Source organism: Micropterus dolomieu, linkage group LG02, assembly GCF_021292245.1.
Source record: "Micropterus dolomieu isolate WLL.071019.BEF.003 ecotype Adirondacks linkage group LG02, ASM2129224v1, whole genome shotgun sequence".
Classification (NCBI taxonomy): Eukaryota; Metazoa; Chordata; class Actinopteri; order Centrarchiformes; family Centrarchidae; genus Micropterus; species Micropterus dolomieu.
The window spans coordinates 16381669-16408532 of NC_060151.1; the positions used below are offsets into that span (position 1 = coordinate 16381669).

Consider the following 26864-nt stretch of genomic DNA (forward strand, 5'->3'; position numbering starts at 1 on the left):
TAAACTGAGTTACCTTGTCTTTCTAGTTCAGAGAAATAAATTCTGGTTTTGTCATTGTAATGCCTCAACGCTCTGCTTTATTTACAACCACAAGGACGTAAGAAAATCTTGTTTTCAGCCAGGTGCGTGAGAAGTATGTAAGTCAAGACAATTATATGTACAACTTTATAGAAAAAAATCTCTAACTCATTACCTTTTGAATTAAGACAAACATTTAAAAAAAAAAAGCTTGGGCCAAAATTCAATTACTTCACATTTTCAACCACAAATGCTGCCCACTGTTAAAAGAGACCAAATGGCAATCTTTTCAAAGCCAAGAGACATCTCTGCTTCAGCTTTGTGCGCCTGGTACCCTGTCCCTGGTCTCTATAGCCCGAGTAGTGAATGCCTGTTCGACACTGGAGGGTGTCATGCTGTTTCCATATTGTACCCCTGGGCCTCCCCACAGCAGTGGCCCACATGGGAAAGCAGGCCAGGCGGTGGGATAAACCAATTACCCCCAAGTCTGGGTGGACTCCTGCCGGCACACCACGCAACAGCTCTGGGCCGAGCCCTCCTGGGCTGGTTTCCCTTGAGAGCCTGCTGGAATTCCCAGAGATGAGAATTGTGTGTTCTCAAAAGCCTGCAGAGAGGCTATATTTTGCTTGGAAATTTGACATGGTGGCCCCCTGAGACAATACTGAGGGAGGAGACTTCAAACTGGGCTTCTGTAGGATGGAAAAAGCTTGTGGAAAGCATGATTTTTGGGTACCATAAAAATAAGCTGGTTTAGCTCCCTTTAACCATGTCTTACATACATATACACCTCTGGCTACACACAGAAAAAGTTTTTCATATTACCGCTGATTTGTGAATATTTAATATATTGCAGGTTTTATCACCCCACACTTTGCATTTTATATTTCTTAACTGTATTTTATCCCCCGGTGTTTTGTTTCCTTTGTGTTGTTTTAATTAGTTTTTTATTTTATCAGTTTTTTTGTCTGTAAAGCATTTTGCAACTTTGTTAAGAAAATAGTTACCTAAATCTAGATAAATTCAAAGTTCAAAGTATGTTGAGAGTATTGGACAAATCTTAAATGTATGGGGTGCTTTTAACTGAAACTGAAAGACACGAACTGCATACAAAGAGGAGGATTAGAGAGAAACATGAAAGATAACGAAAATATAGAGAAGAAATACATGAGAAAACAAAAATGTGGACTGAGTGAGAGTAAAAGGCATTCAGGGACACAGCTTCTTGGATTCATGAGCCCTGATGGTTTCTAGATGACAGCAGCCGTGACAATGGTCATTATGTCTGCCAGAGGCCTTGTCACTGCAGGGCTATTGTGTGGGCCCCATTCAACACACAGTCATTTACACTTTCATTGGCAGCTATTTAGTCCTCATAAAAAGTTCAACACACCAATTTGTGAGTGCTGCTCAGCCAAGGAGAAGTGTGGAATAGGCTAAGAAAGCAGTTGCTTTAAAAGTCAATTAATTGTTCCCCTCTTCTGGGAGGGGCCGAGGGGGAGGACCCCAGGCTTTGGGGCCTCACATCTGTCCATTTGTCTTCTAGGGCTGTGATGCAGGGGCCACACAACTCAAAAGAAATGTACAATTCAGTCTGCCCAGAGCTCTGGCCATCCAAGGAGATTTTTATTTCATTTTATGGTAGGGCTTTCCTATTATAATAAGAATCTGACTACAGGGGGAAAAATGGGATGCAGAAGGAAAAGGGCCTTGATAAACTTGTAGGGCACTTCAGAATTAAATCCATTTCTCCTGAAAACGCATAAATTATACAGCATATGATTGGAAATGGGGGTGTTAGTTCATTTAAGCCTTTAGCACAGAGTCTTAAGGAGCCAGGGCGTACTTGTGAACTAGCGGACCTCATGAAATTTTATGCACTGTTCATGAGCTGTGTTCACTTCATCAGACCCACAGCTGTATCAACTGAGTAGATTCTCTGTTCAAAAAATCAGCAAATTACATTTTCACAAACACAACATGAATTGTAGATTTGTCTCTAATAAAAAAAAAATACTGATCACTGTGCTGTATGCCACATATCCACATATCAAAGGTTCATTTTTGTACTGTTTATTAAAATATTCAAGATGAAAGTGTAAATCAAAATGGGAAAACATTTGTTTGATGCAAATGTTTTACATTAAAATATTTAAATATCCAGTCTTGCTGACGAAAAACATTCTAAACCAAGTTAAGCTTTTAACAAACGTTTCAAGATTTCATGAAGTCTCTGATTTAAAATTGGAAAATGTTCGCAGAAGTAATTGCATCGGCATGAAAACTGATAAGTTTCCTCATTTTAAAACCGAAGAAACAGCCTTTTATCCCCTGAATTAAACAATGTAGCAAATCATCATTTAATTAAATGGCAAAAATTGTGATCACTGGTACAGTACTAGTATTTATTTATTTAATCTTTTTTGGTATCTATTTTGCATCATAACAATCCTGATGCAAAAACATTTAATTCAAAGGTGATCATACAACAGACAAAGCAAAGAGGTTTTGAAGTTTTAGCACAGAGGAGTCTGAATAAAAATAACAATCATATATGTATAAGTCTATTCCCTCGGACTAGCTGTTGATTAGAAATGGCCATGCTCCAGTCTTCCCTCCCACCTCAGTTCAAAGGGCAATTGTCACACAGAGCCAGCAAAGTGAGCGACGGTTGATGTGGAGAGAAGCACAAAGAGATCAGCAATCCAACCCCTTCTTCGTCTCCCAGGACGGAGGGCAGTGATGGGAGAGAGACAAAGGCAGGCCCTCTCTGAGCCTCAATTCAGGAGGCCCTGCTGTTGGCCCCTGCTCTGCTCCTCCAAATGTGTCTTTTTTTTAACCAGCAATTCAACAGCTTTGTCCCTGCTGGTGGTGCTGGATGCCAGCTTGCCAGCGCAGGGGTGAGGATGCCTGTGGATAAAGGCTGGTAGGGCTCAGAAGTGCTAACACAACACACTTCCTCAGTCTAACGGGAAGTCACAGGAATTCCGATGTGCCGCCCAGGCGGCCTGGTAGACAGACAGGAAGTCTTTGTATCGTGGGGCACACCCTAACCAAGCTTCCCCGAAGTGTTCTGACCCCGTGAAGAGAAACTCTCCGTCCCCAGGCTTCACATGGCACTGCAGGAGTGTGCGGATGCGTCCACGCCAAGACGGGAAGGGCTGAGGTGACCCAGTAACAGCCACTTGCTCAAACACCCCACTGCGCTGCCAGTACACCCTCACTGCTGACACCTCCACCAACGAGGTCTGACGCTCAGAGTCATGGGAGACATTCCTGATGGAGCCTCGGACCACTGAAAACACAAAGAGCAGAACCATGTCTTTACCCTACATGCATTAGGCAATTCAAATGAAAAATCTGTGAAAAACCAGCATGCATTGGATTATAATTTGCTATAGAAAGGCAAGTCACGTTTATTGTGATGGAGGAAGTATCCTAATCCTGTGTTCAAAATCCTACTACAAAAGTACAAACTAATTAAAGAATAAAATGTGAGAGTACTGATAAAAGTACTTAAAATGGTCTCAATCAAAGTTTATATAACTTGTATAACATTAACATATTGGATTGCATTAACATGTAATGAACATTTTAGTTTTGTAAATATGTCCAGACGAACTGTAATAAGTGTAGCTGTGAAATAGTAAAAACTGCAATATATTTTACACTAGTTAACTAAATGTAGAGGAGTATAAAGTTGGATACAATGGAAAAAAATTTAATACAAGTACATCCATTTTTATCCTATGTACAATACTTAAATGTACTAAATTTCTTTCAACAACTGCGATTTATTGCACATTTCTGCCTGTTTTGATGCAACTATTGCTTCACATTTCACTCTCTCTAAGTAACTGATCCATATAACTGATACATATTACATATAAATACCCACCAAAGTCACTGTTGCAAATGGCCATGAGGAGTTCTGTGTCATTGCAGGGTCGGCATGAAGCTGTGAGTAGAGGAAATCAGTACAGAAAATGAGACATGACATTTAAGATGATGAAAACCTGCATCCAGTAAAAATTTCTAATTTTCCCATTTTTCTCTGCAACCCCCCTCTCCCAAGCCATGCATGCCCCAAAGCTCTGTGACACTGATTGATAGATGGGTGCCATTTCTCCTCCCTACCACTCCACTGACCTAAAATCTGACACACATACCGGCTCCAGTCATCTCCCTCCTCACTTCACAGAGAGAAGAAACCAGGGGTTGGATGAAGGAATGCTGCTCCTTTCTGCCCCACCACACTGCCTCCAGATAAAAAATCCCTTACTAGGCCTGACCTCATCTTTGACTCCTATTGTATCTACCTAATTGAATGACTTCCATGCCAATGCAGGAGACTGCAGGAGTCAAATGCTTCTGCCAGACTGGCAATGCAGATCAAACCAGTAGCTGTCTATTATGGACACAGGGTGACATCACCACATTGGGACAGGCCCGCACACATGGATAAATGCTAATAAACAGACATGCACAATGAAAAGGCATTTCAGGAATCTGCAAAGTATTTGCAGTCTCAATTCAGGTCCCTTGGCCTGGTGCCCTTCAGTCGCCCTGTGGTCTGCTCTATCCTCGCTGCTTTGTCCCCCCGATGGAAACCAGACAGCCAGACAAAACACAAGACTGACCAGCAGCTGCATGCTCAAGTCATGATTGGTCTGTAACTGCTGTTTTTTCCAGGACAAAAGGACTGGTTGGCCCGCAATGCATGGCTTTAAATTTATAGTATAATCAATTATAAACCATTAATAAGAGCATATTTTAGGTTGCCAAGTTGTGAAAATCCCTTATGTTGATGTGTAGGCCTATCCTCTCTATTTGTTAATAATATATTAATTAATACTTAATATGTCATTAATAAATGGATTTTGGCCATCCTCTGCAGCCCTTCTCCAGAAGTGGTCATGCAGTCCCATCACTGAAAGGGATTTTTCACAACCTTGCACCCCAAAAGTTGTCGTAATAATAATAATGGCTAATAACTGATTTATAAATCTTAAATTAATGATTTATGAACTATTAATAATGCCATTTATTACAGCTTATAGTCTACTAATTTGCTTTGTCGGAGTGGTACAACATGTAGGACTGTTGATGCATCTATTTAGGACTTATACATTATAATTAGAGAGGATCTGCTCACTCTGAAGCCCGCTGTGGCCCAGGTTGGGTGCAGCACTCCGGTTGCCCAGTAGCTCATATAAGAAGCCCATCGTGCGCCTGTTCCAGGGTCCATCACTCTGCGGGCTGGACTGGAGGTAGATGGCGGGCCTGTGCGGACCATCTGTCCGGAAACAGAACACCTGCTGCTCGTGCAGCCCGCCGTCAGTCACCAGGAGCTCAAGCTCCCCGGCCCGTTCAATGAACACGCTGGCTCCGTGGAAAGAGGGAGACGGTTTGATGCAGACGGTGGTGCGCCGTGTGGTGGACAGGTTGGGCTCCAGGACCACCCGGAGCGCTTGGCCTGGGTATATCCACCTCACCGAGCCCTCTGTACAGCGCAGCCGCACCTGGATTACGATCCTGGAATCCACAGCAGCTGCAAAACCGCTGGATCCAGTGAGAAAACAGAGGCATTAATAATTCAGCCATGTTAGAGGTTTCCATGTGTCGATGTGTAGCCTCTATATGTATGAGATGGATTACATTGTACATACACACTTAATGGGTTTACCAGTGGTTAATAAATCATTTACTAGTGCTTCATAGAGCAGGGCACACACATTTTGGGTTGTCAGGTTGTAAAAGACCCCATTAGCTGGAGTTTATCCTTTTCAGTTGGTAATAGTTTTAAATGTTAATATTTCATTAGTAAATGTTCATATGTTAACAGCACCAACCCTGCAGTATTTAATGTTAATAGGTTAATAATAATAATACTTTTATCATCAAGAGCTCATTTCTTGAAATAAGTGGTCAAACGAATCAAATTAAGTTTTCACAACACCTAGTAAGCAGAGATATAAATAGGCTAGTTACATGATTTAACATTTAACATTAGGCAAGCCATCACAATAGTTTGGCTGGTTGCCCCTCAAACTGTTGTATAAATGTCCCTGTTTAAATTGCAACAATCCTGCAGAAATCAAGTTCCTCACCTTCCAGTCCAGTTGCACAGATCAGCCGCGCAGTGTCGCGACTGAAGTCCCAACACGTACAATAAAATAATCACATTTGGCAACATTTCACCCACACAACGATAAAAAGAAAGAAAGAAGTTGACAGCGGTGCATGGCTAAAGTTTGTCTGTGAGTTTTCGAGAGTGAAAGCGCTCTGCTGCACCGCGCTGATTGAGCTTCACTAAAATACTCTCTCTCTCTCTCTCTCTCTCTCTCTCTCTCTCTCTCTCTCGTTAGGACTGATCCAGTTGTTGGGGGCTGCAGGTTTTGCCCTCAACAGTTTGAAAAGCCTTCAGCCATCTGCGAAAACAATTCCTTCACTTCCAGATGCTGTCCGAGATTTGTTATAGCCTACTTTACTTCTTTCATAGACTACATTTTCCTCTGCATGAAAATAGCAAAACTGACATACAAAAATTAAGTAAAAATAATAGGATTCAGTCTAATTTGACCAAATCTCCTCCACAAGTGCACACATCAAGTCCAACTTGATATCACTGACTGTTATAAAATCATCTTTAGGCCAAGGTCATTTCAAAAGTAGGCAAACTGAAAAAAATTAAGGGGAAAGGCTACAGAAGAGTCTGTGTTTCTGTGCGTGAGCTTCATCTAGTGGCGGGATGATGCACCGCACAAACCCCCCCACATCTGGAGGACAAACTACAGTCTTCCCGCTGGCTTTCACGGCTTAGAGAGACAGACATCAGGGAGAGGCTGTAACTCACCAGCCGCTCATATTGTACACGAGTTCAAATTGGAACCAGCTTTCACCAATGATTAATCCACCACGGATGAGCAGTTTCACTTTATGTTTTAACCTGCAGGGTCTTTGTGCAAAAAAAATTATTTGGCACCCTTTCAAGGTCTCGCTGGTGGCGACATCTTGTGGAGGTGAAACTCCGTGGAGCGTAAACCAGGCAGGCCACTCTGAGAGCTGAAGGCTGCAGCTTCTCTCCAGGTTTGGTTTATATACGTAGGCCCTCAGGCTGCATCACATCAAAGTGTTTTTGATGAGCATGTCGTTGAGTAAATTACACTCATGTGGAGAAGTTGGCCAGATGTTGTCTCAGCTGCAGGAAAAGCCTTTGCTGCTCAAGTCACTAAATCTTGAAGTTTGGGATCTAATCTCATGTCAGCACATCTGAAAATACACGCAGATTCACAAAACATTTGAGGATTTGAGGCTGTGATGACTGACAATATGATATATTTCAGGCATTGCAACAATGAGTTTAATGAGTTTGCCTCAAAATGCATTTGTAGAAAATTTTTCTTGACCTTCAGTTTCCATTAAACTACAACCCCAGCCAAAGTCAGTCAAATTAGCCTGTACGCAGCTTGACATTACAGTGGTCTGAGCCGTCTCACTTTTAAAACGATCACTGATGAGCCAGAAACCAGACGGAGTTTCTTCACAGGAATACCGGATGGTCAGATTGGGTCATGTGTCCCGGAGAGACAAAGCAAAGTCAAATGAATGGAGGCTTTGTGCCTGAAAGAAGTGGCCTCTTTATTGGCGCAGTGCAGCACTGGATCCTTCAATATATAGCCTACTGTAGGCCTAATGGATCAAGGTGATACAAAGTGCGTGCTGTCAAAATTAGGCTATGTCACTGATGGGAAAAGAAATCTACACGATCTTATACAAAAGTCGACCTTTAAAAATGACAGTTTAACGCATTAAAAAAAGGAAAATATATATTATTATATATTATATACCTCCGTTCACTCAACTCGACACGGGGCCACCCTGCAGTCTCCATGTTGTGTCCATGCAGCAGTCAAACGGTTCCCTGATGCCACTCAGTTGTCCTGTTAAATCATTTACAGTGAAATTAAAACTGCTCTCTTCTAGACTCGCTGTCAGCTTTAAGGCCTAACTTGCCCCCTGAAGTCTTTCGGTCTGTAATGTGTCCACGTACAACAAATTATGGCGATAATGAAGAGAATGGTATTAATGATGAGACAGGAATAATATGATTTTAAGTTTTAATTGGTATTTATGCCCACCAAAGCTCCACAGTTCTAAGATATATACTCACTCTCATGAGATTTGGTTCACATGCTTTTTAATTGCTACTTACAAAAAAGACAGACCAAATAAACGTAAACGCAAATTAATTGCAGGATTTCTTCCACTTGAGATCAGGCCCTCCTTGTCTGAACCGGTGGGGTCAAAGAAACAATGCGTTATGTATTTCAGTTGTAGTGTGACAAGAATAGCCTATTTTTAAATGAATACAAATTAATTTTATTTAATTTTTTGCATGCGTTTGTCCACAAATCGCTGTTAGAATGATACATACAAACAAAAATTTGCTCAGTGGGAATTATCAACTACATGATATGTGCATGACCCGTGCACATGACAGTAAAGTCTTCACAAAATACCATACTCAGCCGTATCATGAGACATTTTTAGATTAGGACGAAAGAATAATTTCTTTAGGTCTTTTAAATATGTTAAATATGAGTCCTGCAATCCTGCAATCAAATATCAACTCTATGGCAAGTGGAAGTTTGATTATTTGGCAACACCCTGCTGCCTACAAACATTCTTAATAGCCTACTATAGTTTGGGAAATATATATATACATATATTTTTTACCATACATTCTATTGTATTTATATATATATATATATATATATATATATATATATATATATATATATATATATATATATATATATATATATAGCACAGACATGACTGATCACCTGAAGACTGAAGACATGACTGACGTGGCTGAACAGTTTCTGGTGAAACCAAAAGACAAAATTAACCTTTATGGATGTGGATAATCTTGACAAGATGAAAGCAGTCACATTGGGTGCAACAACCGCAACAAAACACCCCTTAAACTCACAAAGTCACTTTCCTTTTTTAATTTTCTCAGCAGCGTATTAAATATATGTATGTACACGTTTGAATGTTACATAGAAAAATATAATATTACAGTAGGCCTGTTAGTAGCTTGTTAAACATACATTAGCCTAGTCTGGCCAAAGCGCATCTACTCATCTTTTCTCTCGGAAAAAGCCTTTCTCTGTGCTGCTCTCTCTCACGGTGACTGTCAAGAAGTTCATGGTGACGTCTGTCACAGTCACAGAGTCCACGTTGGTGAAACAGGGGGTCCAGGACGAGGATGGTCGCGTGGATGAATCTTGGATGGACTCGGACTGTGTCGACATGACAGCAGGTTGTCCCCGGGGCAGAAAGCACTCCTTCGCCTGATGCTGGTGTTCTGCAGACATCTTCGTCTTTCTGGGCTGAGGAATAGACATCCTGGTCACACAACTAGTCCTATGTGCCCCCTGATCACGCACATCTGGACTGAATGCGCAGCTGTAAGACAACCCAGCGTGTCTGTGCTCGCTGCTGGATTTGGGTGTTATCGTGGTCTTCTCCTGAAACCTCTTGGTCAACTGGACAAGGCTGTGATCTGACGTCTCTCCGTGATGATGCAAGCGTCGGGGCATTTTGGACAAACCGTGAGACCCCGGCTGCTCCAGTAGCCTGCTCCGTTTGGGGTCCGGCTCCGCTGAGCTGCCTCTGTCATCTTCATTATAATGTAAATGCAGCTTCGGTTTGCGCCCTCTTTTTTGGGGGACCCGGGCGGATTCTTGGACTGACAGATCAGCTGGTGGAGTCGGTCTGGGCCTCCTCTCTGGCTCCGGTGGTCGGATGTGGACACTCTCGCCCCTGTTGACGGCGCTCGGTGGGAAGATTGTGGGAACCACGGCGCGTAGACCCTCCCGGGCCCTCGGTGTTATGACAGGCTCCGGGACTGGATAGGAAACCTGGATCCCTCTGGGAGCCTCTCTTCTAAATTCACATGTCTTTTCCTTGGCTTTGGCCTGAGTACAGAGAAAATAAGATTTACGAGAAGTTTCCCAGAGATGGAAATTGGAAGTCTCCTGAGAAAACTTAAAGGTTTAAGAAGCAGCTGGAGGTCTGTTTGGTTACACTGAACTTTCAAGGCCTCGTCCTGATGCTGGTCTGTTTTTAAGGAATGCATGTCAGACATAAAACATATAAAGTGTATTGAGGATGCTTAAAAGTATAATGTACCCAACTTAACCGCATGCTCACGGGGGTAAATTCAAGATTCTATTTTGGGTTGCAATTTTCATTCCACTAGTTTGAATGACAAGTCTGTCAAGTAGCCTAAGTCTGAATGACAACACCGTTTCAAAATGAATAAGGCCGTAGGCCTATCTGTCATATCACGGAAATGATTCATCAGTTGTAGCCTACCGCCTCATAAAGGCGAGAAAAGATTAAATGAAACGACGAGAAGTGTGCTTCCAAAGATTCACCCACCTTCAAGAGAAATGTCTCGGGTTTGGGACCCCTCTTTTTCGGCCCAAACAGCTCCCTTTCGCGCTCCCTGGTGAATAAAAAAATCATCAAATGATTCATCATAACGCATTTACAAATACATATTTTTTATTCAGTCCATAATTAATTCGGAAAGTTGCATTTCAAAATAAGGTCCAAACTTTGCCAATGGAGTGAGATTCCCCAGTTTTTAGACAGTTTTTTATTAAAAATAAGTGGAATTAAAATGGGAAATGTGTCAGAATTAAGCAGACAACCTGTTTGAGGTTGGAAAAAATGACATCATACCTTGCAACTATTTGAACTGGAAATGGAGTCATCTCGCTCCACCGACGCTTGTTATCGCTTCCATTACGAAAAATAACATTTTATGAATCAAATCTACACTAAACGTCTTGTTTATAAGGATGTATTTTGTAGCACGGAATGCGCCGTGCCGTCTCGTTTGTGCAGAGAGGCCTACTGCTGTGCTGTCAAAGCCTCACCTCTCCTCGAAGGCAGCGAAGAGACGTGCATCCAGGATGTTTTCCTCCGGCTCCCAAGTGCTGTACCTATATCGCCACAGCCAAGAGGAGAGGTGTTTGTTACCATTCATTGAGCGGATCATGTGTCACGCAACACTTTTATCAAAGCAATCTTGCTGCGTGCGCTGCAATTACAGACTACGTAGCGGGCAGTGGTGCGTGGTGAACCCAGCCATTGCTAAAGCTAGTGTGGACTTCATCCCAGCGGGCTGGGACTCGGACATTTACAACCCCTGACTGGAGCACACAAGCCCCCATACACACAGCAAACTGCACCATAGCACACGGAGCAGATGATATGATAAAAACATCAACAAGCTGAGTAACGACAAGAGTCTGAGGTGGTGCAGTTGTACGGAGCGACCAGGATGGAGCGCTGTCCTTCACAGCCTCGGCTATTATACTCACTTCTGAGACCAACCCTTCCATTTCACGAGATATTCCCAGCGACCCTGCAAAACAGACCCGTAATACATTCAGGTTATCAGAGGATCGCCTGTCGGCGCTGCACAAACAAATGGTTGCGTAATAGGTGTTCAGGCACAGCCTGTGGGTAAAAACAGCGAATACCCGTCTGATCCGACGTTTAATGATGGATTCGGCTGCGAAGACGCTCTCACCAACAGCCGAGAGCTCCATGGTTCACCATGCGCCTCGTTTATTTCTGTCTCTTTTATTATTTTTTTGGCTTCACCGTGTCCTCTTCGGGTTGTTTAATTCCGCACATCCCATAATACGCAATCTGGAGAGGACGTCATCACGTCTTTTTCTGTTGCCAGGCACCGCAGTCGGTAGGACGGATCGCGGTGGAGCACATTGGCTCAGTTGTTGCTACGTGCTCCGGGTTTCTGAGTGAGGGGGAGGAGCCCCGCTGCTCTGGCTGCTGTACAGGAATGTCTGGCACAGTGGGACAAGCAGAGTCAGAGGCTCCCGGAGCGGACCCACGGACCCCCTGAGGTTCCCGAGAGGGATCCATAGAGTCCAAACCAAAAGAAAAAAATGTTTGATTTTTGTATAAGAAAAAAAGAATAAAAAGACATTAACCCGATGAGAGAGGAGAATGAGGGGTTTAATCCTCATGCACAACCAATTTGACACAAAACATATTATATAATATTATCTATACTTGTAAAATCATGAATAATTAAACAATGAAATAAACGAATATTCTCACAAATACAAATCGCTGCATAAAAACTAGGCCTATACCAGATGGGAACATAAAGGATCAGATATACAGTGTGTCATATTGAGGATGCCAGAGGTAAAAACTTTCCTCTCAGACAAACTTTACTAGGATTAGTCTTTATTCTTGATTGATTATTTTAAATAACTAGTTTAATACAATCTGCGACAACACAATTTTATTTACACTTTCGGCCCGTTTCAGGTTCACGGTGCTGAATATCAATAGAAAGGAGCCCGCACCATGCGTAACTGGACTTTTGCGCTTTGACATTTTACGCACGCTGGGTCAGCACACAATGTCTGCGCACATAATTCAGTGTGTGGCGCAAAAAGATTGTGTTGATAACAAAAACTGAGAGCAAAAAAAACCCTGTTGGATTTTAATGATTATTCCAGAGACTGTATAGTTTTGTTGTCGCACGAGCTCATTCAATTGCTCGCAAACATTTAAGGCTAGTCGGTTTATTTAGAATCATTATACTTATATATATTTCATAATATTATGAAAAGCAAATATGGTCCAAAACGACCGCTTTTATGTCGATGTCTTCACTCAAAAGCAAGCACAACATTCAAAGCCTTTAAACCCCAAATATTTCATATTTGAGGCATGACGTTATTCAAGCTGAGTTTTGAATTTCTGAAAGCATTGGTCCAAGGTGGAACATTTTTGGTTTAATGGACTTCAACCAGGACAGAGTCTGCTTTGCCAACAGAGGATGAAGTTTGGCAAAAGTTTAATAGTTCAAACCTGCTGAACTGTCTCTGGTTTGTGTAAACCAATCGGCAAAATATTGAGATCCAAGTCTATTTCTGTAAGAATGTTTTGTGCATCTATAGACAATAAAGATTTTAATGAATTTAATGTTCATTTCTTCTTGTATAAATATAACCATAAAGACCTGTTGTTTGTAAGATTTTGGCAGTGGTGAAATCATTTTTGAACAAACAACAATAAAGATAATATTAGTCTAATATAACCTATTATTGTTGTTATGTTCATTTATTGTTTTTGTAATAACTAAATGATTTAATTGTATTTAAAATGTGCGTATTTCTGCAGCCAGCAGCAAATTGTTGATTTTTTTTATTTGATTTTTTTTTTGATTTTTTGCCAAGCAATGTTGATAATATTCACTCGAAATATTAATCACACAAATTAATAACAAACACATGGAGAGGAAAAAAGGAGGGAAGTGCGGAGCTGTTAACTTCCAGTGCTTGTAATTTTTTTTGCAGGCCTCAGGTGCAATTTTCTACACTCATCAGCTATTCATTTTAAATGATACATTTTAATAAAATAAAATAATAATACATTTGGCCACAATCTTACATTTTGCCAATAGAAACATCAGTGTATGTTAATCTTAAAGTCTTTATTCCTGTCAACATCACCCTTTCAACTGAGCTGAACGGAAGGTCAAATAGATGCCAGTTAATGTTAATTAAATTATTATTTAAAAAAAGAAAACCTCTAAACACAAAAGAGCATGGGCTCAATACTGGAAATATATTATTTTTTTGTGCAGATTCTAACTCTTCCTGTTTCCCACTGTGTCTATTTATTAATTGCACAAACATTTAGATGCAGCCTGAGCTGGCTGGTAAGAGTTTATACACCAAATGAATAATGCAGGTCGAAAGTCTCCGCATCAGTCATCCATCACCGAAATGGTTGTTGAGGCTGTGAACAAACTGTCTGCAGGACAGAAATTTCCGTTGACCGACAGCAATTTCTTTCGGCCACTGTGGCGATTTTAAAAGACGTTGCAGCTTTCACAGGCTGATACAGCTAAAAGACCACATCTTAATTATTTCTTAGTTATAATCCTCAGAGTCAATCGACATGAATTTACCAGAAATTCTTGGTATTTTTGAAAAATGTTGCCTACACATTCAATTCCCTCCCTTTTTTTTCTTGATCTGCGTTCTTCATTGGGTCGTGAAAACTATGAGTGCCTGACTTAATATTTACCATAAATGACACAAATGAAAGAAAATACGTTTTTAATTAATCTTAATTGTTTATGGGGTTAATTGGATGCGGGGCCAGCTAGGCTACTGCAGATGTGGAAAGTGGAATCGGAACCCAAGCAGGGAGGCAGTCTGTCGTTTTGTCCGTCTTCATTCTAAATCATGTAGGCTAAAAGATACTTAATGACTCGTTTGCTGCTATCTGTCTGTTTAAAATTTCCCTGCCGTGGAGCAGACAAAGGCGGGCGCGCCGAGGACAAAAGATGCGTTGTGGCTGCCGTCGAAATATGAACCACCATTTTGATAGTCATAGCCTGAAGACCGACATTTCCTGTCGGTACTATAATGGCTATAGCCTGCAAGGTTTGTGCTCAGAGAGAAAGAAGCCTAGTGCGCGTTGTGGACAAGAGGCAGCCTCACGCAGACTGCTGCGGTTCTCCATATTTGGCTGCGAGTCGGTGAGAAGTGAATCTACAGGAGCCGCAATGGCGACAGCCGTACATGAATAAACAGTGCTGGCTCTGTGAGAACATTATTGGCTCTCTGGTTTCTGGGCAACTGCTGCACACAGCTCGCTGTTCACTGTCCTACTTACCGGGCGACATTTTCTGCTGAAGGTGGCTCACACAGAAAGAAAAACCTCTAGCGAGAAACTGTGAAGCCGCACGGCTCTGACCTGCAGATGTGCCATATTTCAGCGCATGCTTTGAATTAGAAAGCATCCTTTTTAACAGCCCGATACACCCGACCGCAGCACCAGCTCCCATGTCTCATACTATAACTATTCTGGGTTCTGGACTCTGAATTCTGTATGCATAAAGGTGGATTCTCACGACAAAGAAATGAAAGCTCCACTGAGGCTATTTCCATTGTTTAATGCAGCAATGTTTGGAAAGAAAATCCAGGAAATCAACAAATCAAATCCATAATGAATAGAAGCCCCTTCCATTTTTTTTTTAAATAATTTAAATTTAAATTTTCTGAGCAGCAGGCCTCCATCGGGTCACAAACAGGGCTTTAAATCAGCCACACGACCCCGATGTTGTGAGGCTGCACTGTGTACAGAGATGAAACCGACACTGTGCAGGCTGCCCGTGGGCACGTTGATAAAGGGGGAATGTGAAACATCACACTTGGTCTATAAATATGTTCCCCTTACTCTACGATGTTTCAGGTTCCTATGGTGCATGACTCACATAGTTGGTGCAAAGCCATGAAAGGCCTATAGCCTTCAGACATACACAGAGAGACATGCGGAGCTGTGTGTGTTCAAGGTTTGCGGAATTCCGGTCATATGAACTGATACCAACTGAGTTTCGCAATTGACAAAATATGCTGTCATGCGTGTCTTTGGTAGGCAGTTTTAGACAGACTTCTGGGCCTGTTTGGAGCAACTGATTGGTTGTCATATTTCTGCCTTTATTAGACTTATACAGCTTACAAATCTTAAACACCAACGAAAATACATTCGTTATCTATTCATTAATAGATTTAGTCCGAGTATTAAGTGCCCTGTCAGACACATTTGGATTTAAAGTTCATTAACTCTTAATTCTCCCACTTAAGCGGGTAATTCTAATCAGCCAGATCCCAGAGAAGGAGAGGAGAGAACGTGTCTGTTTTCATGGGTCAAAATGAGTTTATAGGTAGAGATTGAGACAAATATACGGGTGATTGAGTTCTTGTGATTTTTTTTGTGCAATACCGACAAATCTTCTGATCCATGAGATCCCTTGAGGTCTGTAAAGGTATGAGGTGGTGTTAGCTTTAGTGCTCTTCCCGTTGTTGGCCTTCAAAGATATTAAAATAATTTTCTTTGGTCTTAATGTTGATTTTATGCACTTCTAAGCCAGACAACTGCAGAGGCAATTTCTATGAGAAATTACTCATAAATGATAAAATCAAGCTCAGAGGGGAGTTCACAGAGGTTTGTTCTTTTAAAAATAGGTGCAAATTATAGCATCTTATGTTTTACCACAATCCATCTGATTAGAATGGGCACAGAAATAGCATTGATTATTTATAGAGTGCAGTGACCCAGAAGCAGACCAGGCAGCAACATGTGTATATAGACAGATGTTCCATGTTTCCTTCTGTCTTGTTTCTTTCCTCTTAAATATTTTCTGTTTCTGCATTCTTTGATAGGCAACTCCCAAGACTAAACTGAAGAAGACACACCACACACATTCCAGGGCCTTTCTGTCATTCAAAACATTCAACAGTTAATCTTTAAAGCAGCTAGAGATTCCAGTGTAACAAAACAACAATTTCTGCCTGCATTTTCAGATAGCGCTACAGGCCGTTTAATGATCCTCAAACACTGACAGGGGCACAAAATCTTTGGCAGGTCAGTATTGAAAGTTAATTCATAAGAGCTGATGCACAAATGTGTATCTGAAGCTTTGCTTGTGTCTTTGTCTGAACTTGCCAATCTAAATGTAACTGTATGATAATAATGGAGAATTGCTGTGTCACAGTGGCACGCCTTTTGATGAGAAAACACTTTATAACAATGTACACAATGTCCTGGAAATGCCATGAAGCCTATTGCACTCATTGTATTTAAATGGCATATAATTGATGCTCTTCCGTGCTGGACTGCACACACACTTATAAGCCATGTGGTGGTCAAATATTTAGCCTCTATGAAGCCTTTCTTCTTGCTAGAATCCAAGAATTACATAATAGCCTTCCCTGCCCTCCTTCTGTTATGTTGTGTGTACATTCCTGCTTGGGGTCAAGCTACAATAGAAAAATAATGCATGGGTAAAGTTTTAATAATACAAGTGGCCGGTGCAGTTATGCAATACAGAGGGTCCTTTGTGCAGGATAGTTTGTGATTATGCAACATGATCTGTTTTTCTATTCATGGTTCACAACCAAGTTAGTGTTTCTAGTGTTTAATGTTCCATTCATTCTCTCTGTGAGCAGAAAGGCTTCAAAACAACCACAGAACATGGACAATAATACAGAAATCTTTAGCTGTAATGCGAGAAAAAGGTTTTACCATTAGGCTAAGAAAAGTAAAAAGTATGTCCAAAATATCAACACACAACATGTCCAGTTTGCACCCACCATATATCAAGGCAACAACATGTCAAGAGGTCTCTTCTCTTTCTTTATTGTGAAACATACCATCCAATAAGCTTTGCCAACAGCAACAAGTCAGCCAACTCGTGGTAGAACATACTTCAGAACAATCGTTTTTACTCTGAACCAAGTGCAAGAAAGGATGAACAAAAACAAAGCAAAAGATCAAGAACAAAAAAAGCAGACAGAGAAAATATCTTTCAACAAAAGGACAAGCTGTTCAATGGAATCACTTGCAGCTTCTGATGCAGACAAACATCTTGTAATTATTTTTGATCAACAAATTAAAAGGTCAATAAATATGCACTTCTCATTGTTATTATTATAGCATTTTAGCATTAGATTTGCATGGAAGGCAATTTAGACTCAAATGTAGGTTACATCCAACAGCTTATACATTTGAATTTTCAGCAGCATAATCAAAACAGCTTGCACTCACTGGATCACGTGAAACAGTTTACAAAACCAGCCTGGTAACTCACATTTAATCTGTGTAACATACTCATTAATGAGCCTGGTAGCTTTTTCTAATCAGATCATATAATGAGCTTCAATAGCAAAATGAGATGAATGTTGCTTATCTGTGAGACATTAGGAGACTCCTAACAAGACTAGCATAGGTATTTTTAAAGTAACTCCAGCAATATGGGAGGTCAACAATAAGGTAATAAATCACAACCTTATTATGGTAAGAATCCATACGTCTTCTTAACGGGAAGTCACATGTGTGATAAATGACACCATTGTCTTAATGGTTACTGAGCCTTGAGAACGTACGTGTGTGTCACATTTTATTCCCTTCCAAAGGTGAGATGTGCAATAAAGTAACAGATCGGGTTGCAACGGCATATTCACTCAGGGCTTTGTTGCGTCTCAATGGCGAAACAAAAACCTGACAAAAGGAAAGACATTTCTTAGAGGTTGTTGACACAGACGAATGCGTCCCACAGTTCTCACTGTGTTTACACTGTTCTCCGACACACCTGCTTTTTAAATTTGCACGTCATGGCTAAATATATTTTCTAATACAAGCCACAAACAAAACATGTAATAAAATATGCCAATTCAGTCTGAGGGTATCTGTCTGGAGTGAAATAAGACTTAAAGAGAACAGCTGTTTCTCTACTCGTAATGACACAAACTAACATATGACAATGTAATTAAGTGCTTTCAATTTGATCTTTGATCACCATATATGCAACGACTTCCTCTCTACCTTCTATTAGGACCAAAATAAGTGATATTATTCATACAAAATATGTATAAATCCTCATACATCTCAGGTTATAAGTTTGGTACAGGTATCAAACAACAGCAAAAGTATCCCATTAAGCTCCATATGACAAATAAACTGATTTTTTTCAGTGGAATACATCCACCTAAATGCATTCGCTCAAATCCTCGAGGGCACTTTCTTGGCTACAACGTCACAGAGGAGTTACAGTATAAAACATTATAGGAAACATATTGAATTTGAATGATAAATTATAAATTTCCACATATACAAAATTCTGATGTTTTTACATATGCACATATTGACAGGATCATCCAATATGTCACTAGCAGTCCCATTTTACAAGCAGTTTCTTAAAAAGAAACATATTCCTTGAAGGTGACAGTGAGACTGTTTGTTGTGATGTCAGTGATTATGATATTTCCCATAAAAGGGGAGAGTTTTTTGATAGGTGCTTCCTTAGATTTCTCTGTGGATTGCTGTGTGTCTTCTACCACAGGAGGTGAGTTATTAACAGCAGGCTCAGGCTCCGCCTGTACTTCCGGCTCCACCTGCTTCTTAGTCTTTGGGCAGCTGAGGTCCATCGGCTCTTCTTGGCTGCCAGAGTCCATAACCTCATATGTACATGTGCTGCTGTGGCGTGGGCCACTACAGTGGAGGTCCATAGGTTTGTCCTGAGGTGGCGTGACCACAGTGCTGGGGACACTGAAGCTTCTGGAAGTCAGGTAGGTTTTGGAAATGCTCCTGTCCTCCACGGGATCTGATAGTTTTCGCTTGCGGTCATTGGGAAAAGAAGGAATCCTGATCTGGTCGACGGCTGTCAGGGTTTGGATGTTGGTGTCAACAGCCCAGGACGTCAGGGGTGAGCTAGCGGTCAGCTGAAGGGGTAGATCATCCGGTAAATCAGCCTGACCACGGGCCACTTCGGTGTTGTATTCCTCTGCTGTGCTTGGCGAAGGTTTGGAGAAATGTCTGTCCTTCGGGGAACACTTTATAGGATGCTCTGCGGCAGGCAGGGAGCTGCCGTTACAGATCTCTTTGGGGATACCATTCTCCGGGTACACCACCATTTTGGTTGTGCATGCTGGATTGTTCTCGGACGGTTTGGTGTTTTGGGGTTTCCCTTCACTTGATGATTCCCCATGTTTACCCTTTGCTCCATGAACCTTGTTGCTGTCCATATATTTGCTCATTACAATAACAATACGCCCATTCTTGTTTTTGTTCTTGATTATCTTCATTTTGCTACTAATAGCGCTAGGCAGGGTTGCGTCTTTAGGATTGGGTTTAAGGGCATGCTCGCTCTCAGCGTCTTTAACAGCCGGTTTCCTCACCTCCACTGCCAGCTCCTTCACTTTGCTCAAGCAGCCTGTGTCTTTGTCACGAACCCATTTCTGCTGCAGGGCCAGCGGTAAGTTCCAGCCAGGATTTGCTGGTTTACTGGCCTGTTCCTGAACTTTGACCACTTCTTTGAGCCTAGAAGCCTGTGCGTCGTACATACTTGGGTCAGGCTCATAGTGGTGGTGCTTCTTGCTATTGAGCTGGTAGATGAACTTCTTCTTGCTGTTGGTTAACAGGTCAGCAGGGACCTCCTGGCTGCTGGGCTGGTACTGATGGTGCTTCTTGCTGTTCAGCTGGTAGTGTTGAGGCTGGGAGCGCTGGACCTGTATGGGATCGGACTTGAGGCTACCCTCTGCATCCTGAGATAATTCCTCGAAACCTGCAGGAATACTGGATCTTCTGGCAAAAGAGGGTACCTTAAAGAAATAGACGAGAGACGAAGTTTAACATTTCATCTGTTTCACCTTAAAATCTTACTGTCAACTCAAGAATATAATAATAAACATAATAACAAATAAAGAAAACGGGAGTACTCAAGCAACAGATTAAAAAAAGGTCTAAATCTAAGCAACACAGGGTGAGATATCCAGAAGTCCTGAGTACATATAAAGTTCTTTAAAGACCAGATCCTACATTACCCATAATGCAAACACTTGCATCATTGTGTTTTAACCTCCCTGCCTGGAAAATGCCAATGTCTATCAATCTCCATACCCCCATTTTGTAACTCTGGGTTTTAGGTTATGAATTTTTAGTCTCTAAAGCCAAGCTAAGATAACCCTGGTGACATTACCATGACATCATCACAGTTATTTTCTCAGACTTGAAAAATCTCTTCCAGAGCTACACGAGTCATTTATACAACTTATATGCAAGCTTAAAATCAGATAAAATTGTAAAAAGTTGACAGGATGCTGAAGCCCATCAGAAATTGAAAGAAACTATCCAATCCGTGCTCAGCTTATGACCTCCCTCCCTCCCACCATCTCATGCCATCCCCCTCCTCCTGTACAGACTGACCCCTCGGGCCGTCAGAAGGGCACTGCAGCGGAACGCTCAAGACGCTTTGGCTGTGACCTCGGGTCAGAGAAGTGCCACCAGACATGTCACGCTTTATCCCTGATTGCTGGCCACGTGTGACTCTGGCAGAGTGGTATGCCTCTTAAGGAGTGACACTGCATAGCAATCAGCTCCGAGTCTCTCAAAATATATAATCACATTTGGCTCAGAATATACGGTCCTGTAAAGGCCTGTGCTACTTACAGTCATCTATTTTTGTCTTGGGGAAACATTTGCAAACAGGGAAATGAAAGGAAACATTCTCCTGATACAGATTCACGTTGCGCAAAAATACCATACCCTACAATAATAAGCCCTCTTTTTTAAAGAGCAAGAAACTGTGTTTTGCATATAACGCTGTTTAGCATAAAGAAATGATGAACATGCAGATAAACCAGTGCACTCAAGCAAGGCTTGCGTAACCTCAGGCAACAAAGCCGGTTTCAAGATGAGTGTGCAGAGAAATCCAGCTGTAGAACCCAATCATCTCTTTGCCTTTTACCCCCCTCTCTCTATAAATAACCATGACCATAATGACGGCAGCCTTAAAACACCTGCCAGGACCCTTCCCCTTTTGGCCTCTCACAGAGTGACACTTACAGGAAGGCTCTGTAAATAGAGGACATTTCCACAGAAACTGTCAGTGATGACTCGTCAAACATGAAGACGATAATTACCTGCAGTAACAGATGTTTTGGTTTCGGCCCCCGTTTGCGATATCCCATCAGCTGCTCCTGCCTCTCTCTGTGAAAACAAAAGATAATTACAATTTCTTTCACCGTGTTTACCTTCTGTCTCATTTGACATTCAGTGCTTCACCCTTCTACATCTACATCTAATGATATCATAAATTACAGGTTAAACATTTGGAGCTTTCGTTCATTTTCTTCTACCTATTCAAGGTCAAAAGTGGAATTTTGACTTGGAGGACTAATGAATGCCCACATGTGACCAGCTGCAGAGCATTATGGTCCTTATTTGCATAGCTCTCCATGGTAATCGGCCCATTCCATATTCTCATTATCCTGGAGAAATTCAATTAAGGCTTCAGCAGGGAGACTCTCTCCTTGTCTTTCAAAACATCCACCCTCCTTCAGCATGCCCTTCCTCTTCTTACATTATATTTCTAATTAGGGTCATGAGGTAGGGATGAAATGGGATAAATACAGCATTGTGGAGTACTTCTGGGATAGATGCTGCTGTTGAAAACATGCCTTGTGCAACGTAACGCCTACACTCTGACAATGTAAAGCGATAAATATCAGACTATTAACAAACATGTCTTGGAACAGTTTTTAGTGAGGGAGGAGCGAGCCAATCGTGTTATTGTAGTTGTACCAACTATACCAAGCAGCCTGCTGTCTGTGAAATATAGCACCCTGATATAAACCTTGACTCATCATTGCCTCATAAATAAACAGCGGTGGGTGAAGGCCGGCTGCACACAGGCTTCACCAGGCATGCGTAAACCCAGGCTGTTCTTGCTACAGATGTTCAAACTATCAGAGCTGCCAGAAGATTGCCACAATAAACAGTCTACATTTTAATGCTATAATGTGTGCGATTTCAAACAGCGTCCAACGGGGTGACCCCTATTCACAGAAGATTTGGCAATTACAGCCTCCCTTGTCGGATCCCCTCCCCCATCCTCTGGGAGCAGAGAGGAATCCACACACACAGCGCAGAGGCAGCACTCCATGACCATCAGCACAGAGCCAGGGACACACACACACACACACACACACACACACACACACACACACACACAGAGGCAGGCAGGCAGGCAGGCAGGCAGGCAGGCTGTTGGGGAATATGAGAGTGGTGCACTGGAAATGCTGGAGAGCAGTGTGTGTCAATTAGCCTTTTCAGAAATGCGAATTCCTTTCCCCAGCCATGGCGTCTTTACCCAGTCCCATGAGCGGCCTGATGGCCCACAGAGAGAGTAGATCTCACAGGCCTCATGGGTCCATCAACCCAGACAAGATGTTGTTGTGCACGTGCCACAGGGCTAAAATGACAGCAGCATTTGTATTCATTAACATCTCAACCTCTGAGAGTGACATTTATGTGTTTCTGATTATTTTACAGGCCTCCATTAAGCGTCCTCTTGACCCGAGATTGAGATATTCTGTTTCCACAACATTAAATAGAAAAAACAAAGGTGGAAGATAAACATAAAAATCAAAACAGCTTTCTCTCTATAGTGGAAAACACAACATGAATTCAGCCTACAAAAGTAAAGGAGCCTGATACTGGTAGTGACGAGAATCCCATCAGGTAGCAGTTTGGCCTCCTCACATGAAACGACAATAAGATGCCGTGCTTGTGTCCTGCACCCTAAACGAAAACAGTGAGGCTCAGCTGCTAATTCAGCACCTGTCCTGCTAAGGCTTTACAGTTGCAGAGCAAATGAACTGCTTAAAAAATGTGATGGCAAACAAATATTGTCATTTGATTCACAAGGGGAGCATTGCTTTTCCATTTTCATTGGTCCATAGTGCACCTTCTGGCAAAAAAGGCTTTGTGAAACTGGGTCATGGCTAGTGTTGAGCCTTCTGACTCATGACACAAAATCAGGTAATAAGATGATTATTTGTTACAATTTACGTCTCAGAACCAGAACATACATCCATGCATGGTTCCATTAGCATGATTTAGGAATTCTCACTACCACATCCCCAGCCTTTTCCCCAGGAGACAGTCCTGCAGGGAGGACGGGGGAGGGGAGGGGGGAAGCAGTGATAGAGTTACTGGCGCGCCCCTCCTCCCATGCCCATATATGGTCATGGTTGAACTGGAGGCTGAACTGGAGGCTGTAGCGGCCTTGTCCGAAGTCCACATCTTTCTCTCACCTGTGTTGAAACGCCACGAGGAGACGCGGGTCAAGGATGTTTTCCTCTGGTTCCCATGTGTTGTATCTGCAGAGAAGAGCAAACAACTGTCAAGCTGCTGTCATGTGCAAACTTCAAGCAGACACACAACATTCCCATGTCTTCGCCATTACTATGCACTAAGTGTGGAGTGCACAGGTATGGCAGACCTCCAGTTTAATGCCAAAAGACGAGTTTTTGTAGATTTTGTTTTTTTGTTTGTTTTCCTTCAACATAAATTTGAATAACATTGATTAGCCACATTCCCGCTGCGGCAAACCAACCATGAAGACATGCAACTGCACAGCAACATGTCAAACATAAATAGTATGTTCCCTCCAAACGGTTCTCCAGCACCAACATACAGTCGGCCATTTTAGCACCACTGTCTCGTAAATTCGCTGGCAGAGCAGAAATAATTAAAACGGGATTACATGGCTGTGCCTACCCCCTTCCCTCGCATAAATTAGTGAAGGCATCCACGGATACACTGAAACACATACCGACCGCGCTCTCCCAGTTTACACACACACACACACACACACACACATACATACACTGTTCGCGCACGCCCTTGATAATTATGCCATTTTTAAGTAACAACACTTAAATTTTCTTGCAAAATTAGGCTATGCATTTTTTTCATCGCAGTGGTAAATGTTGTAAATGTTGCATCAAGACTTACTTGGGTGACCAACCTCGCCACTTGACCAGGTACTCTATCTTGCCCTGTGATGGTGGAGAAGGAGAAAACAAAATTGTTCAAGCTCATGTCAAACGCAATATTTCAACGGTCCGGGCTGCTTTTGCAACCATGCTCTCTCTCTGTTACCTTGCGGATGCGCTTCTTTTCTATGCCCTCCACCGCAAAGACATGCTCTCCGGCGGCAGGGAGCTCCATCTCGCCTGAATCCGAACGCAGGGGACGGGGAGTAGGTGAAATGTTGGTTACGCACCCGTCGATGTGCCTTCCGCTCGGTGCGCGCTTGGTAGTTTTCCAGTTGTATCCAAATCCAACTGTATTCCCTCCAGCACTCCTCCTCTCTCGCTCTCTCAATCCCTCCTTTGCACAATCCACAGTCCTGGCTATGAGCATAGAGATATTCACAGTAGTGCGGCTGCGAGAAGCTCTTTTCGTGCAATAGCTTCAGCTCAGTGTATGACGTCAGGAGGGGAGGGGGGAGGTGGAGACCTTGCACAGAGGTTGGGGTTTATCCCGTGCGTACTGGACTGCAGGAGGGATGTCTGGAAATTCAAATCTACGTTACTGTAACAGCGCATAAAATCCACTTGTGCAGTTATATTGTTTATTTATAAAGAGAGGCTGGTGGGATCTCCTCCTCCTCCAACAGTTGATGCACTATTCATGAGAAACAAATACATTGGATGGTTGAATTGTAGCCTATTACATAGGCTATCATGTTTGGTTGTTAATTAATAGATGCATTAGTATAAGATGCTTAAACTGCTATTAAAATTAACTAAACATAGAAATTAGACAATGTGTTATAACTGCTTTAGGCATTTTTAAAGCTGCCGAACTGCACCCGAGAGAACTGAAATGACCAGTCAGCGCTCAAATATCTTCATCCTCCACCCAATCGATTTAATAGGAGACCTGTATGAAAATACACTAACAAAAGAAAGTCTTCTAGGCTTGAAAGTGGCAGCACTATGTTACCAAAGCTTGTTTATCACTATAACTGAGGCGGACGCACTGACGAAAGACAAGTTCCCTTTTTATTTCCGATCCCCTTGAGTGCAGAGGGAGGCTTTACAGTTCGATCTGCTAACTGCACTGCAAATATAGGTCACACACACACACACACACACACATTCTGATCGTCAAACCAGCGCCACGTCCTCTAGGCTCAACTGCCATTAATTTGACACACAGCAGAGGGTTGCTGTGCAGCCTTCAGCCTACCTGTGACAACTTTCTAATGGCAAACTCCTTCACTGCCAGAGCGCTCAGCTTGTTTCCCCTTAAAATTAGCATTAGGTTACAGCCTATTTATTGGTTGTAATATTGGTTGGAGCACGTCTATCTGCATCTTGACAATTTAAATCCAAAAGCATAAACCACATCACCAGTGAGTGTGCACTCTGTGCTGTAAATGTCATCCGCATTAAGTGCCCGGATTTATGTGGACTTAATTAGAAACATGAGAGCAAACGCGCCTCCGCGCATCAAATACCTGTTTTTGTGCGTAAATTGCGAGTTGTGCACATGATTGTCACCCAAAAGGCGTCGTTCGTTTGGGTATGTCGCATTTATAGAACCAAAAGAGAATAAAACAAGCTCAAAACCGATGCTTTTCTTGCTCTAAAAATAATTCAGCACCACAAGGGTTAAATTGAAGCCTCCAAGCAGAGCGGCAGCGGGCAGCCTATTAAATACAGGCACGATATATCTCTGCCCTGCCATATAAGGCAATGGACAAAAAGCGCCGAAATGTTGCAGTTTGCACTCATTAATTCTCGATTTTTTGTGTTGAAATGGGTGCAGGAGGGGGTCAAGACTCGGTCTCTCGCCAACACGCTCGACTAAAACTGCGTATTTTCGCCCTATTCCTGTTTTTTCCTGTGCCCTTCAGCAGCGGCCAGGGAGCGCATACGCCCTGCTTCCCTAGCAACAGCATGAAAGGAGAGAGAGAGATCGAGAGACGGAGAGAGAAACAGAGAGAGAAGGAGAGAGAGAATTTAAGTTTGTGACAAACAAACAAGCTCTTGATAAAATAGCACCAAGCAGCTGTCGTTTCCTTAAATTTTGTCTTTGAACAGGCTAGATCTTATCGAATCGAAATGCATACTCAAAAGCAAAGAGGTGTGAGAGCTTTATAAAGCCAAACTTGTAGGTGTTCACTGTCAGCTCTGTTTATGCACCAGGTACCCAAAATACTAATTATGTATCATTTTGTGTTTGTACTGAAGGGATGACGCCTGGAGTCTGCGTCAAGACAAGATATCATTATTTTGAAAAACCCTCCGACTCAGCCTGTCTTGGATCTGATCACAGCCCGATACAATATTTATATATTTGTTAATACTTCCAAAAATCAATAGCCTTTAATAGAGTGGGCTTCAATCACGTGG

At 42.2% G+C, this 26864-nt stretch overlaps 3 protein-coding genes across 4 annotated transcripts; all 3 read right to left on the bottom strand.

Annotated features, from left to right (window-relative positions):
* Positions 1–2181: 2181 nt before the first annotated feature.
* LOC123964375 (meteorin-like protein) lies at positions 2182–6467 on the bottom strand. The gene is made up of 4 exons (XM_046041386.1): positions 6126–6467; positions 5171–5577; positions 3914–3973; positions 2182–3310 (listed from the first exon to the last, which is right to left on the bottom strand). The coding sequence occupies exons 1-4, from the start codon at positions 6209–6211 to the stop codon at positions 2976–2978; spliced, it is 888 nt and encodes a 295-aa protein (XP_045897342.1). The 5' UTR covers positions 6212–6467; the 3' UTR covers positions 2182–2975.
* A 2542-nt stretch (positions 6468–9009) lies between these two features.
* cbx8a (chromobox homolog 8a (Pc class homolog, Drosophila)) lies at positions 9010–11806 on the bottom strand. 2 transcript variants are annotated; one of them, XM_046042787.1, is made up of 5 exons: positions 11583–11806; positions 11421–11464; positions 10974–11039; positions 10471–10537; positions 9010–10004 (listed from the first exon to the last, which is right to left on the bottom strand). In XM_046042787.1, the coding sequence occupies exons 1-5, from the start codon at positions 11649–11651 to the stop codon at positions 9165–9167; spliced, it is 1086 nt and encodes a 361-aa protein (XP_045898743.1). In that variant the 5' UTR covers positions 11652–11806; the 3' UTR covers positions 9010–9164. The 2 variants fall into 2 exon arrangements, with proteins under 2 accessions (XP_045898743.1, XP_045898749.1); XM_046042793.1 differs by lacking the exons at positions 10974–11039; positions 11421–11464; positions 11583–11806 and adding an exon at positions 10777–10951.
* Positions 11807–17271: 5465 nt separating this feature from the next.
* On the bottom strand, positions 17272–24990 carry cbx4 (chromobox homolog 4 (Pc class homolog, Drosophila)). The gene is made up of 5 exons (XM_046041136.1): positions 24601–24990; positions 24454–24497; positions 23751–23816; positions 21576–21642; positions 17272–20255 (listed from the first exon to the last, which is right to left on the bottom strand). The coding sequence occupies exons 1-5, from the start codon at positions 24862–24864 to the stop codon at positions 18852–18854; spliced, it is 1845 nt and encodes a 614-aa protein (XP_045897092.1). The 5' UTR covers positions 24865–24990; the 3' UTR covers positions 17272–18851.
* Between the last annotated feature and the right edge of the window lie 1874 nt (positions 24991–26864).

Bases quoted from the DNA above. Each gene is read 5' to 3' on its own strand.
- LOC123964375 (XM_046041386.1), bottom strand. From the start codon at position 6,211: ATGTTGCCAAATGTGATTATTTTATTGTACGTGTTGGGACTTCAGTCG. The intron at 3,974-5,170 runs GTGAGCAGATCC...CTCTACTCACAG, and splicing joins GGGCCACAGCGGGCTTCAGA to CTTCATGCCGACCCTGCAAT. The intron at 3,311-3,913 runs GTGGGTATTTAT...TTGTGTTTTCAG, and splicing joins CATTTGCAACAGTGACTTTG to TGGTCCGAGGCTCCATCAGG.
- cbx8a (XM_046042787.1), bottom strand. From the start codon at position 11,651: ATGGAGCTCTCGGCTGTTGGTGAGAGCGTCTTCGCAGCCGAATCCATC. The intron at 11,465-11,582 runs GTATTCGCTGTT...TCTGTTTTGCAG, and splicing joins TTAAACGTCGGATCAGACGG to GGTCGCTGGGAATATCTCGT. The intron at 10,005-10,470 runs GTGGGTGAATCT...CTCTGTACTCAG, and splicing joins CCGAGACATTTCTCTTGAAG to GCCAAAGCCAAGGAAAAGAC.
- cbx4 (XM_046041136.1), bottom strand. From the start codon at position 24,864: ATGCTCATAGCCAGGACTGTGGATTGTGCAAAGGAGGGATTGAGAGAG. The intron at 24,498-24,600 runs GTAACAGAGAGA...CCACCATCACAG, and splicing joins AAAAGAAGCGCATCCGCAAG to GGCAAGATAGAGTACCTGGT. The intron at 20,256-21,575 runs GTAATTATCGTC...TATTTCTTTAAG, and splicing joins CAAAACATCTGTTACTGCAG to GTACCCTCTTTTGCCAGAAG.